At 44.2% G+C, this 16,307-nt stretch overlaps 2 protein-coding genes across 4 annotated transcripts in view; one reads left to right on the top strand and one right to left on the bottom strand.

Annotated features, from left to right (window-relative positions):
• LOC106579654 (laminin subunit alpha-1) overlaps positions 1-6,522 on the top strand; it is an 84,993-nt gene extending 78,471 nt beyond the window's left edge. Inside the window, 10 exon segments of the mRNA XM_014159776.2 lie at positions 1,270-1,437; positions 1,765-1,916; positions 2,249-2,428; positions 2,787-2,976; positions 3,117-3,223; positions 4,390-4,579; positions 4,789-4,941; positions 5,171-5,324; positions 5,644-5,994; positions 6,167-6,522. Of these exon segments, the coding sequence (XP_014015251.2) occupies positions 1,270-1,437; positions 1,765-1,916; positions 2,249-2,428; positions 2,787-2,976; positions 3,117-3,223; positions 4,390-4,579; positions 4,789-4,941; positions 5,171-5,324; positions 5,644-5,994; positions 6,167-6,327 (1,806 nt within the window). The 3' untranslated portion in view covers positions 6,328-6,522.
• LOC106579655 (rho GTPase-activating protein 18) overlaps positions 6,474-16,307 on the bottom strand; it is a 38,786-nt gene continuing 28,952 nt past the window's right edge. For all 3 annotated transcript variants that reach the window (XM_014159779.2, XM_014159780.2, XM_014159781.2), the window contains exons 8-15: positions 14,579-14,656; positions 12,978-13,137; positions 12,570-12,652; positions 10,287-10,484; positions 9,609-9,752; positions 9,270-9,397; positions 9,088-9,152; positions 6,474-8,997 (exon numbers count right to left, since the gene is read on the bottom strand). In XM_014159779.2, coding sequence (XP_014015254.1) covers positions 8,906-8,997; positions 9,088-9,152; positions 9,270-9,397; positions 9,609-9,752; positions 10,287-10,484; positions 12,570-12,652; positions 12,978-13,137; positions 14,579-14,656 — 948 coding nt within the window. In that variant the 3' untranslated portion in view covers positions 6,474-8,905. The remainder of the gene's footprint in view (positions 8,998-9,087; positions 9,153-9,269; positions 9,398-9,608; positions 9,753-10,286; positions 10,485-12,569; positions 12,653-12,977; positions 13,138-14,578; positions 14,657-16,307) is intronic.

Below are 16,307 nucleotides of genomic sequence, written 5' to 3' on the forward strand. Positions count from 1 at the left end.
TTAGAGGTAAGAAAGGCTGTGTGTTAGAGGCTAGAAAGGCTATGTGTTAGAGGCTAGAAAGGCTGCGTGTTAGAGGTAAGAAAGGCTGTGTGTTAGAGGCTAGAAAGTCTGTGTGTTAGAGGCTAGAAAGGCTATGTGTTAGAGGCTAGAAAGGCTGCGTGTTAGAGGTAAGAAAGGCTGTGTGTTAGAGGCTAGAAAGGCTATGTGTTAGAGGCTAGAAAGGCTGCGTGTTAGAGGTAAGAAAGCCTGTGTGTTAGAGGCTAGAAAGTCTGTGTGTTAGAGGCTAGAAAGGCTATGTGTTAGAGGCTAGAGAACTGAAAGTAAAGAACCTTCATGTATTGATTTATTCCTTAATGGGCCTTCTTCTTCTCTAAACAAATGAAAGGTAGACAGGGGTATTGGGAAGAGTGAATAGTGACAGTGACTGTTGTGGCATTTGATTTTTGCTGTTGATTTCTGTAAAGAGGAAGGTGCCCAGCAGTACATGATGATGGCATATTGTTTCACAGAATAGCAAAAGACTTCCCATATTCCCGATGAGTAACAGCCTCGCTCTGTAAACTGGTCATACTGTATACCCATTGCAAGACCCACTGGTTGATGCTTATTTATAAAACCATCTTAGGCTTCACTCCCCCCTATCTGAGATATCTACTGTAGAACTCATCCTCCACATACAACACCCATTCTGCCAGTCACATTCTGTTAAAGGTCCCCAAAGCACACACATCCCTGGGTCACTCGTCTTTTCAGTTCGCTGCAGCTAGCGACTGAAACGAGCTGCAACAAACACTCAAACTGGACAGTTTTATCTCAATCTCTTCATTCAAAGACTCAATCATGGACACTCTTACTGACAGTTGTGGCTGCTTTGTGTGATGTATTGTTGTCTCTACCTTCTTGACCTTTGTGCTGTTGACAGTGCCCAATAATGTTTGTACCATGTTTTTGTGCTGCTACCATGTTGTGTTGTCATGTGTTGCTGCCATGTTGTTGTCATGTTGTGTTGCTACCATGCTGTGTTGTCATGTGTTGCTGCCTTGCTATGCTGTTGTCTTAGGTCTGTCTTTATGTAGTGTTGTGTTGTCTCTCTTGTCGTGATGTGTGTTTTGTCCTATATTTATATTGTATTTATTATTACTTTTTTAATCCCAGGCCCCATCCCGGCAGGAGACCTTTTGCCTTTTGGGAGGCCGTCATTGTAAATAAGAATTTGTTCTTAACTGACTTGCCTAGTTAAATAAAATAAAAAACTTGTGTATGTTCCAGCCAATCCGCAGTGTGTCTGTACTGAGAGAGGGCTATGTGGAGCTGCCATCAATGTCTCTTGGCTCCCAGGGGGAGCTGCTGGCCTCCTTCTCCACCCGCAACCACACTGGCATCATCCTGGCAGGCTTCAGCAAGGCAGGCACCCGCAAACGCAGACAGGCACGCCAGGTAAGTGTGTATCGGTGGAGACTGGTGGGAGGAGCTATAGGAGGACGGGCTCATTGGAATGGAATAAATGGAACAGAGTCAAACGTGGTTTCCAGATGTTGGATGTGTTTGATACGTTCCATTGATTCCATTCCAGCCACTAACAATGAGTCCTCTTATAGCTCCTCCCACCAGCCTCCTCTGGTGTGTATGCCCATGTTTTTCACCATAGCAGGAGTTAAGAGAGCTTTATGGTGACTGTAGCATGATTTAGTTGGAGTTCTCTAACCAAGAAAATGACTTAAGATTAGAGCGTATATTGACAGCCTTCTCTGGGTTTCCAATCAGCCCTTCCTGGCGGTCATGCTGGTGTCGGGGCACTTGGAGGTTCACGTCAACATGGTGGAGGGCGGGAGCATCCACAAGGTTGTGGTCAAATCACGCTCTGGGAGCTTCAGTGACGGACAGGAGCACTCTGTCATCCTACAGAGGAACAGGAAGTGAGTGGCTGTAACACAGATGATGATTTTATGCTGATGGATGGTTCTAAATGATAACATTCATTTGAAATGATACTCCATCAGATATTATAATACTGATGGTATGCCTAGGCCTACACCTGGTTAATAAAAATATGGATATATAACAATCAACTGCCATGGGATTAAAGTCACTTTGAAATGGCCATTGATCAGCAGTAAATATTGCATATTGTACCTTTTAAGAATCATATATTCCAGTGTGGAATAATATACAGGAAGTCTTTTCCAAGGGGAATAGCACTGCAGAGTTATTACTGACACAGTCCTCTGTGTGTGTCTCATCCATCCAGGACGATGACGGTACTGGTGGATGAGGACCACCAGGAGACAGTGCGCCTGTCCTCAGAGAAAGCTTCTCTGACCCTCACCTCTCTGTACATGGGCGGCCTCCCGCCAGAAGAGGGCGCCGGACTGCTACGAACCACTTCCTCCTTCTACGGCTGCATCAGGAACCTGGCCCTGGATGCCAAGTCAGTCACATGCCCAATACACTATGAAACCATGTTTAGTGCAATTTATATCAGAATCATATGCCCTGTCAAAGTGTATGCCATTTGAAGACAATGTTAGCTAAACGGTGTTGTGGTTTGCTTATGTGTTTTGACTTGAAAGACACGAGTAGTTGTGGCATGACTAGAGTTATTATGTTCTGGAGATAGATATCTAATAGAATACAATAGCAGGTAGATAGAACAACTTGATTTTTCCCACGGGGAACTTCAGTGTGTTTATCTCGCTACTACCTTTAATGGCATTGCCATGGTACTGTCAGGAGATGGATGGTATCCATAGTAACCCAAGGCTCTGATCAGTGCTGTGTCCCTATAGGTTGTTGGACCTGTCAGCTGCAGTGAAGTACCACAACGTGGACATGGACAGCTGTCTATTGGAGGAGAGGCCTAAGAGGGTCCTCCTACCTGATGACACTGACCTGGAGGCCGAGCCCACCCTGGACCCTGCCAGACCCCCTCCACCACCCCCCACTCAGCTCAGTGCACTCACCCCCGGCACACTCACGGTAACACCCACTAAAATTCACACAGCTCTTATTATTAGGATAAACAGCAGCTCTTCCACCTTCCAACAGGTCACCCTGTCGTCATAGATAGTTCCTCGACTTTTCCTTCATTGTTCTTTGGTCACTCTGTGTCTCTCCAGTGTGCATCGATGGACAACAGCACATCCCTCCCAGAGGCCCATCAGTTTGGCATCTCCAGACACAGTCATAAGGTCCTCAACATCAACCCCAACACAGTGAGGAGGAGGTCAGTACTGAGACCTGGCTCATTGAACTACCATCTCCCTTCATCAACATCTCACAACTTACAGAATCCTTTTTCACATACAGATCATATCCTATGATATTTCAATGATTGTCACAATTCTATATGCAATATTCTATATGCTATAATTCTATATGGTATATTACAGATTGACATGTCTATGGTTCTATAGGCTTACATAGTGTTGTATCTCATTTTTGACATTTTTAGCCTTGATATCAGTTGGCCCATAGCTACATGTGTAAAACAGGGTCAAGCCAAGATTCAGTACAGTGCATAGCAAACAGCACTCTTAAGGCCTTAATCGTTGATTGCTTTTCTCTGAGCCTGAGTGCATATTGTATCTCTTCATCAAAGATAGGAATTATAATTGCTGTCCCAGTAAGTATCAATAATTCACTCCGGCACTGCTTGGAAACGAGCAGGGCTAATGTTACACATTCCCATTGACTTAGCTTGAAGTCTTTTCAAGTGTTCCACTGTAGCCTACATTATGTGTAATTGAGAGGAAGGCACAGTTCAATAAGCCCAGATCTGTTGTCTCCTTCTATAGCCTGGTCCCAGATCAGTTTGCGCTCTTGCCAACTCCTATGGTCATTGTCATGCCAAACATGCTGTGCTATACAGCACGCAGAGATCTGGGACCAGGCTATAGAAGGAGACAACAGATCTGGGACCAGGCTATAGGAGACAACAGATCTGGGACCAGGCTATAGAAGGAGACAACAGATCTGGGACCAGGCTATAGAAGGAGACAACAGATCTGGGACCAGGCTATAGCAGGAGACAACAGATCTGGGACCAGGCTATAGAAGGAGACAACAGATCTGGGACCAGGCTATAGAAGGAGACAACAGATCTGGGACCAGGCTATAGCAGGAGACAACAGATCTGGGACCAGGCTATAGAAGGAGACAACAGATCTGGGACCAGGCTAGGTTTTTGGTTGGTGGATGTATTCAACAATATAGGATTATTATGAGATGGTCACGGCGATACAAAGTCATATCCACTTCGTCATTGTCTATCTAGAGGTCTAATAAACCTTTAACAAACATCTTTATCTTACAGCAAATCATGGATAACTCCAAAAAGCCTTGTCAGTGGCTGAAACACTTCATATGTCTTCTCGCTTCTCTCCCTGACAGTTTCTCTCTGGAGCTGTCTGTGCGTACCTTTGCCCAGAGTGGTTTGATCTACTACATGGCCCACGCCAACCAGATGGACTACGCCACTCTTCAGCTGCTGGGGGGTCGTCTGTTCTTCACCTGTGACAAGGGCAGCGGTCCCGCCACCGCCTCCTTCCCTGTGCCGGTCAACGACGGCCAGTGGCACACAGTTAGTGACCACACCCTTCTGGGCCAAAAGTGACAGTAGATTGCAGTGTTTGTTTGGGTCAAATTGCATTTTGGTCGATTCAGGGGACGCATAACAAAACTGTGACAATTCAAGTTAGTTTGAAATCATGACTGAAAGCAGTGATATGACCAGGTAGGTTGTCAGGACTGGACTCTCCCCAACCCTGTAACGCGTGTCTCCGTCTGCAGGTGAAGACAGACTTCAGTAAGAAGAGTGTGGTAATCAGTGTAGACAGCCAGGCGTCAGCTCCAGTGCTGGCTAAAGGCAACACCCTGGATGTGGAGAACAAGCTGTATCTGGGAGGACTACCCCATACCTACACCGCCAAGAAGATAGGCAACGTATGTCACACTACACCACATTCTTTTTTTCTTAACACTACAATGTTGGTTAAGTAAGCATTTCACTGTATTTGGCACATGTGACAAATAACATTTGATTTGATTTTCAATTCATGCTCAAATCATTTTTTTGATTATTGTTTCTGTCTTGAAAGCAGGTGGTACATTTCCTGCCGAGTAAATGTTTATCCATAACCCCAAATGTGAATATTTATATTCCCTCATCCAGGTGACCCACAGCTTGGCTGGCTGCATCCAGAAGGTGATTCTGAATAGTGTTGAACTTGACACCCAGAGTCCAGTGTCTGAACACTCTACTGCTCACTGTTTCACTGCAGCCCAGGACGGGACCTTCTTCAATGGGAGCGGATACGCTGCTCTGAGTGAGTCTACCACCATTACATGCCGCACTTTAAGACAAATACTCAGGTAAACAAGACATTGTTTTAGATTCAAATGCCAACTATATGTAAAAGAAAATATGTCCCTAAACGTTAGGAAAATCCAACATCGTCATCATTTCTGTTCCATTTTCAACCAGAATAATCCTTAGGAAGAGACCAACAAGCTCAATACCTAGATACACTCAATGCCTAGATACACAATACCTAGATACATGTTTTAGAACACGTATGCGAGTGTCTACAGGACATGCGTGTCCAGACTGCATGACAGTGGTCTGAAGTGGTTTGTCCCTTGCAGTGAAAGAGGGGTACAAGGTGGGCTCAGACGTGACGGTGGCGCTGGAGTTCCGCAGCACGGCGCCTGACGGTGTCCTCCTAGGGGTCAGCAGCGCCAAAGTGGACGCCATCGGCCTGGAGCTGTCCAGCGGACAGGCGGTGTTCCACGTGAACAACGGTGCCGGGCGGGTGTCGGCCACATCGCGGCTGGGCCGGTGGCTGTGTGACGGCCGCTGGCACACCCTGCTGGCCAAGAAGACCAAGAACGCTCTGAGTCTGAGCGTGGACGGGGTCACGGTGCTCACTGACAACCCCCACCCCCAGTCAACCTCCGCTGAGACCAAGGACCCGGTCTACGTGGGAGGCTTCCCTGGTATGTCCCTCTCTAGAAGAAAACCTTTAGTCTCTGTCCAGAAACAACCCCTATACCCTAAAATCTAGAAACTTCACTGAACTGGGCCTTTGTCACCACTTTGCTTTGACGTTGATCAATTTCAGTGTCAAGTAAATGAATATATTGACCTCCATCTTCCTCTCTTTTACAGTCGGAGTGAAACAGAACTGCCTGACTTCCACATCGCCGTTCCGTGGTTGTATGCGTAACGTCCGCCTGATCAAGGGCCACGTGATCAACTTTCTGGACTTCAGTACCGCATTCACCCTCCAGGGAGTGTTACCACACTCCTGCCCCGGCTCTGCCACATAACCTTACCACCACAATATCTAATGTTATGACCCTCAAAACAATGTGACCAATGAAATTACTTTTTTTTTTTTTTTTTACAAGATTCCCGGAAAGTGTGTGTACTTGTGAGTTTTGACTCCCCCAAATGAATTGGACAGTAGAATGTCTGATGTTCTAGAAAATGTATATTTGTTAATAAAATAAGTAAGCCATCTGCATTGTCTGTCAGTGCAGTAGTTTTAAGTCTAGACATACCTGATCTGTTGGCTCCAGTATAGAGCTGCTCACATACCTACGTATTAAAGCAGTGCATAACACATCTATCAAAGCTGCTTCCAAAGCCTTCATCCTTTTCATATGATCCGTTTTATGCCACGACTGTCAGTACTCCTGGGAAAATATGCAGACTATCAGAAGAATGTTTGAATATAGTTTGAATGCTATTTCTGAGGAGAAACTGAACTGAAAAACAATTGTGAACAGCACAGCTCAGGCAACATATGATTCTGAGGTGAGAAGGACATGTTTTACTTTACGTTCTATTCAATTGTTACTGTGTCAGTGATACATTGTGCCACTTGGCCAAAACTGTCAGCAGTGGTCAAATAATAAAAGAACGCAAATAAAATAAAAACGTGCAAAATTCAGTATTCTATATACAGACAATACACACATATTGTAGTAAGTCTATGGTACAAATTAATCTTTCACAGAATAATTTTTTACACAATGGCGTTGGAAGGATAAATTAAATAATCCTGAGCAAAGTCATGTTGAACATTACGATCTTTTCCATGCATTTTCTACAGGTTCATTTGGGACAACAGAATACTTACGCAACAACAAAAGGCTGACAATCATGGCACAGGCAAACACTGAACTACAGTAACACCCCAGCATAGTAGAAGTAGAGAGGTTGGTTAGACTAATACATACAGTACATGACCTGCAAGTAAACATTATTCACAAGTTCAAATGCTGCAAGCAGGCTAAGATTAGCCTGGTTAGACAAGACTGAACACTGAACTTACTATGGTTTGAAGTGAAACTAGTTTGGAAGCCAGGCTAGGCTAACACCGCTGGTCGTTCCACCAAGAGTGTCTTTAATATGCGAAGTAGAACTCGTGCACCAATAAGGCACTTTAAAAGCCTCTTATATTAAATTAAGTGCCCTTTAATATAGACCACATGGAGAATCCAATAAATATTTGAATAGTGTCAGAATTCTGCATTTTGACTTGTCCCTCTGTGCACTCAGACCTCTAGAAAGACTATAAACCCCTTAAAATCGCAAAATGTCTCCCAAGTTTTCACCATCATTGTAAAGCCCTAGTTATTTTATTTCTCTGACAAAGTCATTTCTGAAGATGTATTTAATGTGATGAGTGATTGATTTAACCTTGTTACGTGAACTGAACTCGTTTAACGTGGCCAAACTATTCCTTTTTAAATGTGTTTTTCAAAATAAACATTGAACATTTACTAGTCAAACCCATAGTGTAAAAGCAGGTGAGCTGGTTCTACTCTTATTTGACTATGTTCTGGTGTTTTGTGGTGGAAAAGTGAGTGGGGGTCGAACATAACGTAATTGTTTTAACAATTAAAAAACACTTTGAAGCTTACTTTCAAATTTCTCACAAACACACTTCTATTCCCCCAGTCACAAGGGGATTTATGGCTGTTTTAAGATTAAATCATCAACCCTGTTACAGTCAGCCATGTTACTTTATTTGGCACTTAATAGGAACATATTTATTTATTTGTAATTTTACCTTGATGGGAAAACAGTTTTTTTATAAAGTTTAACATGTGCTCTTTATGACAATGTTAAAATGAGGTGAAATCAATATTTTTGACTAAGTTACACTTCTCAAAAGGCACAAAGTTGGTGGAACGACCCAGAACAAAGTGGAGAGGTTGGTTGGGCTAATACATACATACTGTACATACATGCCCTGAAAGTAAACATCATTCACAAGTTCAAACACTGTAAGCAGGCTAACACTAGCCTGGTTAAAACAGACTGAACACTGTGGCTTGAAGTGAAACGTAGTAAGATCAGTTTGGAAGCATGTCAGGCAAACTGCTATGAAGCTCCTTCTTTAATGTCCTTTTCTCCTCTTCTTCATTAGAGGATGTATTGTAAACACTCTCCAGGCATGCAGTTCAGGTCATTAGTAATGCAAGTCCCTTATGTAGTGGGTGAACCATGCTGCGCACATATTTGGCATCAAACAATTCGAATATCCAGAAATGGTATGTTGTTGGTCACGTGTGTGGCACGTGTTCACAAAGCTGTCCCTCCTCCAAATACTTCCATACAGAACCCAGATTTTCAGAGTACAGTGGTTCCGTCCTTTTTTTAGTCATTTGTTAAAAAGGTTTAATCCCACAAAACAGGAACTTCTTTCCTTCAGCAGGAGAATGCACCTCTCCATAATTCCTTTTAAGTGCTGTCTCTCTTTTTAGTGGTCTGTAGTTGGGGATGAAACCTCAATTCAACCAGGCCTCCATGCATGGTCAGTTCACCAGGACGACCTCAAGAGAGCAGTGGTTCAGTCTGCTTGTGCTCTGTGTTGAGTGAGTGATTCCACAGTTCTCATGTGGTTGTGGGTTTTAAGACCCATTCGCAGTGGGGATTCACGTGGTACACGTCTAGAAGGTGAGTCTCAGGGTCCAAGCTGCGTTCACCTAGAGGAGAGAGAAGCCTTATTTAGTTTGATAAAAGACAGATAAATCAGAATCTGTGTTTGAAAGAGTCAGTGATTTAATGGTACGTGCCTATGTTTCCTCCGACCTCAAACAAATACTGACGTGGCCTCCGGCTAGTGCTTCTGGTGCCACGACTAAGAGAGAAAAGAGAATGATTTGAAATAACCCAGACATCTCTATAGTATGCATTAGCAAAACTCAGAGGCACTGTCTGGGACAGAAAACAGTCATCATCCTCCTCCCCCACTGACCCGTTCTCGTAGTCGAAGCGCGCCATAACGTCTTTGGCCTTGGTCTCGTTGTCAAGCTGGATCGCCATGGAGATCTTGGCGTGTTGTGGGGCGTGAACCCTGATGACCCCTTGTCGGAGGTCAGTGAGCTGTGGACCAAGATAAGACCCAACTTCAACTCGTGTCCCATTACGTGACTGAATCTCATTCTGAAAGGTACTAGCGACTTCATCCAATTAAGTTCTGTCAGGAGCAAACATACACCCAATAACCTATGACATGGTTGTCTAGTCAAACTAACATTGAGAATACATCTTAATTGTTTTGGGGTAAAAGTACTTTACAGTCAGTAATCATTACCTCGCTTCTCTCAGTCTTCTCTCGTTCAGTGGTCTTCCTCCTCATCAGCAGCAGCTTCCTCTTGGTCTTCTCTGAGCTGGGCGGCTTCTTGCTGGCACCAGCCTCGTTTAACTTCCTCACGTGGGAGATGAGAAAGCAGGGCACCTGAGGAGAGAACAATAGACCTATTAATCTCTCCCTCTCTTCCTCCCTCTTCTCTCTCTCTCTATCCCTCCCTGCCCAGAGGCTTAAGGGTTGGGGCTATACAGGCTATATGCTTTCTAATAAGCCAGGCACCAGTCACCAGTCACCAGATTTGGGTCAAGCTGCTCTTTGCGTTTCATACAAAGTGCCTGGATCACTTTCCTTGAGAGGTTTTGAGACAGGCTAAATGAACCTGTGTCTACTAGCCTGGCATAACAACTGATTAACACAACCCAGTAAAACAACGAGGAGCGCAGTATTCCTTCTGATTTAACCAGGCTACTAGGAGATATAAAATATAAAACAAATAAAAACATTGAATTACTGGAATGTTGTACTGGACGTGGTAAAACTGGAACAGTTCGGGAAGTTTAGATGTCATTTATTAACCAGTCGTTTCAAAATGTACAGTCTCAGTAGATTAACGCCCTATACTTTGACGAGCTATGTAGGGGGAGTGTCTGTACACGTGTGTGTATGTAGTAGCCAACTCACGGTCCAGAGCAGATCCTGGTGTGTGATGAGTAGCCGTACGAGGTGGGCTGCCCCTGCTGCGCCCTGCATCTCCTCCTGTTTGGCGTTCTTGCCCCGGTAGGTGAAGAGGTTGGGAGCCACGATCATGGACACGTTCCACAGACCCATCCTGTTCTTCTCCTCATAGGCAACCACCTTCCTCAGGAACTCCAGCAGGGCCTGTAGAGAGAGGGGAAAGAGTGTGGTGATGTGTGCGCATGTGTGTGGAGGGGTGTGTGGATGTGTGCGCGTTTGTGCGCGGGTGTGTGCGCGCGGGTGTGCTTGTATGTGTTTGTGTGCGGGTGTGTGCGTTTGTGTGCGTTTGTGTGCGTTCAGCCTTTGCACAGGCACATCACTGGGTATATCTGGCCTGCTGATTCAAAATGTGACGGCAAACTAAAAACACACTGACACCTTATACAACTCACATCATCCTGTCTATGTACACTCAAACCGGTTCACTCCACACCTTCAAAACACCCAGCTCAGGCAGAAAAAAATAGTTTTTTAAAACATCTTGTATCACAACACATCTTCTCTTTCTAAATATATATTTTAACTCTACTGTATATAACAATATGAATATGTAGATTTGAATAGTGTGTAATCTTTGTCATCTCTTGGTGTCTTTCTTATATATAAAAATACAACTCTTATTTTGTTCTGGTCTATTACTGTTCTGTACTTTGTCATGTATTTGTTCATTTTATGTGGACCCCAGGAAGAGTAGCTGCTGCTGAATGTACAGTATCTAATGGACCCCAGGAAGAGTAGCTGCTGCTGCTGAATGTACAGTATCTAATGGACCCCAGGAAGAGTAGCTGCTGCTGCTGAATGTACAGTATCTAATGGACCCCAGGAAGAGTAGCTGCTGCTGCTGAATGTACAGTATCTAATGGACCCCAGGAAGAGTAGCTGCTGCTGCTGAATGTACAGTATCTAATGGACCCCAGGAAGAGTAGCTGCTGCTGCTGAATGTACAGTATCTAATGGACCCCAGGAAGAGTAGCTGCTGCTGCTGAATGTACAGTATCTAATGGACCCCAGGAAGAGTAGCTGCTGCTGCTGAATGTACAGTATCTAATGGACCCCAGGAAGAGTAGCTGCTGCTGCTGAATGTACAGTATCTAATGGACCCCAGGAAGAGTAGCTGCTGCTGCTGAATGTACAGTATCTAATGGACCCCAGGAAGAGTAGCTGCTGCTGCTGAATGTACAGGATCTAATGGACCCCAGGAAGAGTAGCTGCTGCTGCTGAATGTACAGTATCTAATGGACCCCAGGAAGAGTAGCTGCTGCTGCTGAATGTACAGTATATAATGGACACCAGGAAGAGTAGCTGCTGCATGTACAGTATCTAATGGACCCCAGGAAGAGTAGCTGCTGCTGCTGAATGTACAGTATATAATGGACCCCAGGAAGAGTAGCTGCTGCTGAATGTACAGTATCTAAATGGACCCCAGGAAGAGTAGCTGCTGCTGCTGAATGTACAGTATATAATGGACCCCAGGAAGAGTAGCTGCTGCATGTACAGTATCTAAATGGGGAGCCTAATAAACTAAACTAAAACACCCACCTGACTAAGAGTAGAAACCTCATCTAAACTTCAGACAATAACCCCTTCATGGAACTAGAGGACTGGCCAACCCCTGCTTCCTCTCTAGGTTTCTTCCTAGGTTCTGGCCTTTCTAGGGAGTTTTTCCTAGCCACCGTTTTTCCTTCTACACCTGCATTGCTTGCTGTTTGGTGTTCTAGGCTGGGTTTCTGTACAGCACTTTGAGATATCAGCTGATGTAAGAAGGGCTTTATAAATACATTTGATTTGTTCTACACTTAAACATGACTGTTGCTCTTCCAGTTCACTTCACGTGCGCCAAGATGACTCACGTGCGCCAAGATGACTCATCATATTTTGCCTTGACTGAGGCTCAAGGGTTCAGCAACACTTGATGTCTGTTTACATGTTAGGAAACGCGCCTTAGAATGGAATGTCAGTCATTCGTGGTTGTGACGATTGGCTAATGAGTCATAGGAATGCATCGGAAATGCATAGTTGGACACAGTTGCCCAATTAAAAACAAAACTCAGGTATTTTAGGGTTGGGTAGGACAGTGTGTGTTTTGGGTTGTGAGGTCATAGTTCAAAGAGTAGTCTCTCTGTCCATGGTCATGAGTCCTAGAAAAGCCACAAAGGCGACGAACCCTGCGCAGAGACCAAAGGTGAATAAAACGGTGACTTGACCTTTAGGGTCATAGGTCATGCTCACCTTGAGTGTGTCTCTGTTGGGCTCAGGGAGCAGCATGATGAGGAGGTGCAGGGCCTGGATCTGCTGTCTGGGAGAGGAGATATCTGAGAAGATACAGAGCGGAAAACACACTGAAATCTCTCACACACACATAACCTTTCTTATCAGTCAATGAGAGGGTAAGTGTTAAGAGTATACTTTAGAGAAAACGTAAATGAATCATACATATTAATGTTACATGTACTGTAATTCATGTTAACCATGGTGATATATTGTATGAAGGACTGTAGAATTGGACAGAGTCTCTGCTTACTGGGCAGCTAATGAACCTTCGCTGGGCGTATAAGGGGCTGGAGGGGCTGACCAGTTGAGGGTGTCCACTTCATCGTAAGAGGGTAGGTAGGCCTGCGTGTGCGTGTGTGTACTCACTCTGTGCGGCGGCGAAGGCAGGAGCGTGCTGGAGCGTGAGCAAAGGATAAGGCAGCTCTCTGATGAACATCTTCAGGAGGCCCGCTGCGTCATTGTGCCTCACCTGCTCCCAGTCAAACCGATCCTCATAGAGCTTCTGCTCCAGCTCCTGGCGCAGATGCTGCAATAACCAACAACAAATCAAAATGGCTCCTCCTCTGGTAAACCTCAACTCTATAGTCACCTGGGTTGACCTGCCATGGCACCTAACAAATGAAAATGGAGGGGGGTGGGGTTGGCCTAATAATGGAAGGAGGATATTCAGACCAGACGGTAGGGCAAGGTGGAGAGGGTGATCTCCCGCAGCCTGGGAGTGATGCTGGAGGAGTGGAGATGACAATCAGAGAGTCTACCCCAGTGAAGGCTCACTCTGTCTGGACAGGTTTCATCTGTGGGCCCCTGGGCTGGCTGTGTATCATGTTAACCGCAGGGGCCTCTCGACTCAGTACGGATCTACTAGTAAAACATTTGTTTTGGTTGAGGAGTGCAAAGCACATGCACACTCACACGTGCACCCTTTCACACACAGACATGCTACACACACACGTAAGCACATGTACACACACACCACGCATGTACACACAGTTGTGTAAGTAGTTTTGTGTATCTGTAGTTTACTAATTATATTTTTGACAACTTGTACTTCACTACATTCCTAAAGAAAATAATGTAGTTTTTACTCCATACATTTTCCCTGACAGTCAAAAGTAGTTGTTACATTTTGACAGGAAAATGGTCCAATTCAAAGACTTATCAAGAGAACATCCCTGGTCATCCCCTGCCTCTGATCTGGAGAACTCTAAACACAAATGCTTTGTTTGTAAATGATGTCTGAGTGTTGGGGTGTGCCCCTGGCTATCCGTCAATATAAATAAAACATTGTGTGGTCTGGTTTGCTTAAAATAAGGAAGTTGAAATTATTTATACTTTTACTTTTGATACTTAAGTATATTTAAAACCAAATACTTTTAGACTTTATTTTACTAGGTGACTTTCACTTTTACTTGAGTCATTTTCTATTAAAAAGGTATATTTACTTTTACTCAAGTATGACAATTGGGTACTTTTTCCACCACTGTGTACACACACACACACACACACACACACACACCAATCTCCCCAACACAGAATGACTGCATGAGAGAGAAGGAATGTGGGAATGATAAGGGGAGAGATCAGTGTAGAGAGGAGGGCCACTGGCTTGTGTTTTAGATAGCAGAAATAGGTTGGTCATTAACATGGTTTATGAGCATGATGTCATTTCCTGCCAAAACAACAATTCTTCTAGGCCATTGAAAACACATCTGTCCTTTACAACGTTAATGTGGATACCGAAAACCTCTACACTGGGCTCATACAAGATAGGGTCAATTACAGCAACAAATCAAAAAAAAATGTAAGTCTTTCCCTTCTGTGAAATGTTTCTACAATGTCACACAGACTTTACAAGGTCACTTTTAAGATAGAGCTATGATTGGTGGATGACAGCTATAGTGTGACAAACTCCAGTGTGTGTGTGTGTGTGTGTGTGTGTGTGTGTGTGTGTATCTAGGGTGTCTTACCTTTACTCTGGAGGCAGACCCTGGTACTCTGAGAATCCCCTCAGTCTGTAGTCCTGTCTGCTCCAGCTTGGACAAGAGCTGCAAACACACAAGCATACATGTTTTATTAACCAGAAATTTAACAAGCCAAGAGGGACATTCCTATGTGAACCTGACTCATCTGGAAACAAAACCAACCTAACGTGACTGCATTCGTTTCATCTTCCGGTTTTCACAGCCAAAGCATTGTTGTTAACATACAGAAGAACTTAGAGCCGTCAGACCCTAATGGGAAGTTTTGTGACAGGGAAGTTTTCAAACCACAAAAAAAAAAAAAGAGCATTCAATTCATATTGACAACTAGCGATAAAAGCGCCCACAGATTAAGTCTCTGGCCCTTGATGTGTTTGTTTTCCATTACCCTACTGAACAAGACTCAGGTCTGGGTTGGCGACTTCAGTCGTCTTGTCTCTACATTCCAGGAGTGGAAAGATGTGCCTAAGTCAGCGCCCTGAGATAACTCTATCAGAACCCTCCGTCTCTCACACAAGTGGTACACTCCAAAACAAAGAGACAACCCTCCTGTTTCCTGCCTCTTACTGGGACTGAAGAGATACAATATTTCCCTTAAAGGTGCACTCCGTAACTACTACCACACAAGTAAACGGTGTGGTAATAACACTATCATTTATGTTTAGGGGGGGCTGAGGGATCTTTGCAAGATCCCTGATGAAGACCACAGGCAACTCATTGATTGTATTCTACGACAAGCTTTGGACACCAAAGGCTAACTAACCACCTGTTTACTAGATCAAACGAGATCATAATCCTGAAGTAACCTCCTTCATCAAGTCCTCCAGCAAAAACCCCTTTCCAGGTCAGCAAAATATATAGCAACACTGACATAGCAGTGAAATAACCAATGCTTCAAAAGAAAAAAGTCCTATAATTCCCTTTCGGAAGCTGCTGTTACCCACCAAATCTTTTAAACACCACCTCGATACCCCACACTAGTCCTATACACACCCTGTGAGTCTAGACAGTCAATGTGACCAGAGTATTTATGGCTAATTCTGGTTGGACAGGAATGGCTGCTGCGAACAGGGCTCCTTAACTCCCAGCTATACCATATGGCATCCTGGTAATGCCAAGGTTAGGGTCATCCCCCTAACTGGCTGACTGACTGGCAGCTGCTAAGACTCTAAAACAGTAAGACATTCTTTTCTTCAGCACAGCTCCTTATTTACTGTCCCACATACACTACCATTCAAAAGATTGGGGTTACTTAGAAGTCTCGTTTTTGAAAGAAAAGCACATTTTTCTGTGCATTTAAAATAACATCAAATTGATCAGAAATACAGTGTAGACATTGTTAATGTTGTAAATGATTATCGTAGCTGGAAACGGCTGATTTTTTATGGAATATCTACATAGGCGTACAGAGGCCCATTATCAGCAACCATCACTCCTGTGTTCCAATGGCATGTTGTATTAGCTAATCCAAGTTGATCATTTAAAAAAAGGCTAACTGAGCATTAGAAAACCCTTTTGCAATTATGTTAGCACAGCTGAAAACTGTTGTCCTGATTAAAGAAGCAATTAAACTGGCCTTCTTTAGACTAGTTGAGTATCTGGAGCATCTGCATTTGTTCCGCTAGCTGAACGTCTGTCCCTAAAAGGTTAAATAGTACCCGCAAAACACCAGTCTCAACGTCAACAGTGAAGAGGCGACTCCGGGATGCTGGCCTTC

This window comes from Salmo salar, chromosome ssa19 (assembly GCF_905237065.1).
Source record: "Salmo salar chromosome ssa19, Ssal_v3.1, whole genome shotgun sequence".
In the NCBI taxonomy this organism is placed as follows: Eukaryota; Metazoa; Chordata; class Actinopteri; order Salmoniformes; family Salmonidae; genus Salmo; species Salmo salar.